The following is a 4568-nucleotide window of genomic DNA, read 5'->3' on the forward strand; positions in this document are numbered from 1 at the left end:
TTAACTTACAATAAAAATCTAATACAATATACGCCTTTCCAGATACCCCCTCCCGATGGCTCATGAGCCCAACGCCACGGGAGCTGAATGCAGAATTGGTACCTAGGGTCAGAGGGTGTAAGGAAGGAGAGTGAACCCATGTGGGAGAGGACAGGCCCCCGCCCATGGGGTGAGCACCACCTGTCTTGGTGGGTGACTCTGGCCCCGTCTCAGGTGTGACAGAAGGTGACTCATCTTCTCTTCCTGCCCGCCGCAGCCCCATGGCGTCCTGTCCCGTCCTGCAGAAGGAAAGAGTGTTCCAGTCGGGAGCCCAGGCCTACAGAATCCCTGCTCTGCTCTACCTGCCATGGCAGGAGACCCTGCTGGCCTTTGCGGAACGGCGGAAGAGCAAGAAGGATGAGGACGCAGAGCTGATTGTCCTACGCAGAGGAAGCTACGATGCGTCCGCCCACCAGGTCCAGGTAAGGCAGGGCGCAGCTACAACTGCTACATTGCGGCTCTACGCACGCCCCTTTGCTGGTGTGCGGGGGGAGCCAGGCCTAGATGTCATGGAACATGGGGACAATTCCATCCCTCGATGGCTGGGGTCTGGGGGATGGAGGGAAAAGACACATTGGAGCCCAGGAGGGAGCCAGGGAACCACCCAGGGGTTGGGCAGGGAAGGTGCCCTGTGAGTGAGTACTCGGACCTCACACGGGGTCACCATGAACCCGCTGGCCTGGTTGCGTCTGCCTTATTGCATGGTTGGACCAGTTTCCCAGCATCCTTGAGAGCCCAAGGGAGTGATAGTTCAGTCTTACATAACTGGGGGTTGTACCCTTCGAGTCAAATTAACCTGGGCAGTGGGTGGGTTGGGATGATTGTTTATGTCCTGAAGTTCCAGCTTGTAGATCAAGTAATTAATCTTGACGAGGGCGCTCAAGAATGGCTTGAGCCAGTCTTGCTCATTCCTTTATAGTTGTTACTACATAGTAGCTGTTCAAAGCATGGGATCCAAAGCAGATGGCCCTGGGTTCGAGTTCTGGCTCCATCACTTACCAGAGGCATGGCCCAGGCCACCCCTCTACCCAATCTCAGCCTCTTGTTCTCCGGGTGTAAGAAGGAGCTAATAACACTTGTTCCCCAGGGCTGGGCAGTAGATGAAGCAGTGGAGGTTAGACTTTTGGCACTGTGTCTGCGCTTAGAACTGCTCACTGGGGCAGCCGTTGAGCAGGGACAAATAGCAGCGCTACAGTGACATAGGACTGTGGAGGCCCAATATGAGCCCGGCTGCATGAGTAGAGTACGGTGTGGAGAAGGTGGGAGGTGATTGTCGTCTTCTGTCTGCCACTGGTCAGGCTGTTGCAGTCTGCAATGTTTTTAAGAATGGCAGGCTGGACTGGGTTGGAGTGGAGGAGACCAGGACGAGCTGGGGGTGGCTTATGCCTGAGTCATCTTTGCATCTTGGGGTCTAGCACGTGGTGGGAGCTCTGTGAATAAGTGTCGACGGGAACAGGAGAAATGGTGCTACTCAAGAAAACAGCTGCTGTCTTGGAGGGAGGGAGGTGGGCCCCAGCCTTGAATTCTGGGAGGTGCTATAGGACAGGAGCACTGGGTGACGAGTTCTCCCCTATGCCCTTTGACTCTAACCCCATGAGACATGCCGTCCCCACCCGTCCCCAAGTGTGCAGCTCCTGTGCCCGTCACTGGTTATTTCAAGGTTGTACTTCTCCTTCCTGTCTCTCTCCACATTCAGTGGCAAGCTCAAGAGGTGGTGGCCCAAGCCCAGCTGAACGGCCACCGGTCTATGAACCCGTGCCCCTTGTACGACGAGCACACAGGGACCGTTTTCCTCTTCTTCATTGCCGTCCTGGGACAGGTCTCCGAGCACCACCAGCTGCACACCAGGGTCAATGTGACGCGGCTGTGCCTCGTCACCAGCACCGACCACGGGAGGACCTGGAGCCCCGCGAGAGACCTCACCAGCTCGGCCATTGGCGCGGCCCACAAGGAATGGGCCACCTTCGCAGTGGGCCCGGGGCACTGCCTGCAGCTGCACAACACGACGCGGAGCCTGGTGGTGCCCGCCTATGCGTACCGGAACCTGCGCCCCGCCGGGCGGCCGTCCCCCTCGGCCTTCTGCTTCCTCAGTCACGACCATGGGCGCACGTGGGAGAGAGGGAACTTTCTGGCCCAGGAGACCCTGGAGTGCCAAGTGGCCGAAGTCGAGGCTGGGGGACAGAGGCTGGTGTACCTCAACGCTAGAAGCTCCCGCAGAGCCAGGGTCCAGGCCCGCAGCGCCAACAGCGGGCTCGATTTCGAGGAGACCCAACCAGTGGAGAAGCTCGTGGAGCCTCCCGGTGGCTGCCACGGGAGCGTCATCAGCTTCCCCAGGCCCAGCTTGGGCTCAGGCTCCTCAGGGCAGTGGCTGCTCTACACCCACCCGACGGACCCGCGGCAGAGGTCCGACCTGGGCGCCTACCTCCACAAGTGGCCCCCGGCCCCCGAGGCCTGGTCGGAGCCGGCCCTGCTGGCCGCGGGCAGCTGCGCCTACTCAGACCTCCAGAGCATGGGGACCGGCCCCGACGGGTCCCCCCAGTTCGGGTGTCTGTACGAATCGGACAATAACGAGGAGGTTGTCTTCCTCATGTTCACCCTGAAACAAGCCTTCCCGGCTGAACTCGCGCCCCAGTGAGCCCGCTGCGCGCCGGCGACAGCTCTGCTGCCACGCGCCGGCTGAGGGCTCGTTACTTTTTCTCTCCCGGTGTCCTCCGGACTTGGCGGCCACTCGTGTTTCCCCTCTTTAACGGTGCGTGCAGAGGCTGCCTCGTGGCTCTTCTCCTCCTTCATCCTTGCAGTCTTCCCAGGGGATTCTGTTTTCAGCCCAGAAACCGAAGGAGCCCGGCTTCTGCGGCCCCTGGGCAGGGAAGGCGCCGCGAGCCCCGCAGGGCGGCTCAGCCTGCCCGTGCCCACTGCCAGCCTTGCGCAGGTCTCGACGAGTTACCTAGTCCGGCCCGTGTCTCCTCTCACCGTGTTCCAGGGAAGGGCTGCGACACAGATGCAAATTAGCAGGGACGTGTGTGTCCGTGTGTGTTCTAGCTAATGCTTTAGAGCAGACAGCAGGGGGGACAGTTTGCAGGGAGCAGAGGCGGGGCCTGGGAAAGTTAAGCTGGCTTGAGTGATTGTATCGGCGTCCTGGGGCCCCATAAAAAATTTCCTCAATCTCCGTGGCTAAAGCAACGGAAATGTGTTCTCTCAGGGTTCTGAAGTCTGAAGTCAAGGTGTGCACAGGGCTGTGCTCCCTCGGGGACTCCAGGGGGATCCTTCCCTGCCTCTCGCAGCTTCTGGGGGCCCTGGCCAGGCTGGCTGCTCCCCGGCTTGTGGCGCCACCTCTCCAGCCCCTACCTGTGCTTCCTCCTTCTGCTCCGGTGTCCTCTCTTCTGTCTCTTTTTTTTTTTTTTGAGACAGAGTCTCACTGTGTTGCCCAGGCTAGAGTGCCGTGACATCATCCTAGCTCACAGCAACCTCAAACTCCTGGGCTCAAGCAATCCTACTGCCTCAGCCTCCCAAGGAGCTGGGACTACAGGCATGCGCCACCATGCCCGGCTAATTTTTTCTATATATTTTTAGTTGTCCAATTAATTTCTTTCTAATTTTTAGTAGAGACGGGGTCTTGCTCTTGCTCAGGCTGGTTTCGAACTCCTGAGCTCAAACAATTCGCCCGCCTCGGCCTCCCAGAGAGCTAGGATTACAGGCGTGAGCCACTGTGCCCGGCCCTCTCTTCTGTCTCTTGTAAGGACACTTGTCACTGGATTTAGGGCCCCCAGATAGTCCGGGATGATCTTATCTCTCAAGATCCTTAACTTAATTACATCTGCAAAGACCCTTTTCCACAGATTCCAGGGATTAGGACTTGGACATATATATCCTTTTGGGCCCCCATTCAGCCCACTAGAGCCATCATCATGAGTTATTTTTGTGCAGGTGACGTGGCTGAAGGCAGGAATGAAACTCAGATAAATCAGACAATTCAGAAGCATCGAGGGGGCGAGGAGGGTGAAGCTGTTCGATGTGCATCTGTGACGTGGAGCTGCCTTGGGGCACTCTTTGCGGAGACAGGTAGAACCAGGCGGAGGTGAGAGAGGAGGGGGGGCGCTGTGCCTGTGTAGTTCTCACCAGAAAGAAAGGGCAGGGAGCAGGCTGCACCCTGGTTGTCTCAAGGGGTGACAACCTGAGAGAGAACCCAGCCTAGGTGGAGGAGACCAACACCTTTCTGACTTCTGGGGACCTTCAGGGGCCTTTGTCACATGTCATGTGGAAGAATGACTTACCCTCTCCCCCAGTCAGAGCCCCTCTACTTGGCTGTCCCACCTGGGGAGGGGGGCATGGGGGACCATAGTCATTGGTTCTTGCAGCTGAGTGGTATCTCTGTCTGGCCAAGTGGTGTTTAAATAGAATTTTCACAGTGAGGGAGCTAGAGGCACCGGGTGCTGCTTTTCCATGTGGGATTTTAAGAAATCCAGCTGGAAGGATGAGGAATTAGGACCTGGTCACTACTGGGATGGAAAGTTGGGCCCTTCCATTTTTGG

The 4568-nt window shown here is 57.9% G+C and overlaps 1 protein-coding gene across 1 annotated transcript; it reads left to right on the forward strand.

Moving 5' to 3' along the window:
- The first annotated feature begins 260 nt into the window (after positions 1 to 260).
- NEU2 (sialidase 2 (cytosolic sialidase)) lies at positions 261 to 2674 on the forward strand. Its single transcript, XM_012659324.1, has 2 exons — positions 261 to 461; positions 1736 to 2674. Exons 1-2 carry the CDS (start codon positions 261 to 263, stop codon positions 2672 to 2674), a joined length of 1140 nt encoding a protein of 379 aa, XP_012514778.1.
- Positions 2675 to 4568: the final 1894 nt, after the last annotated feature.

This window comes from Propithecus coquereli, unplaced genomic scaffold (genome assembly GCF_000956105.1).
Source record: "Propithecus coquereli isolate 6110/MARCELLA unplaced genomic scaffold, Pcoq_1.0 Scaffold605, whole genome shotgun sequence".
NCBI lineage: Eukaryota > Metazoa > Chordata > Mammalia > Primates > Indriidae > Propithecus > Propithecus coquereli.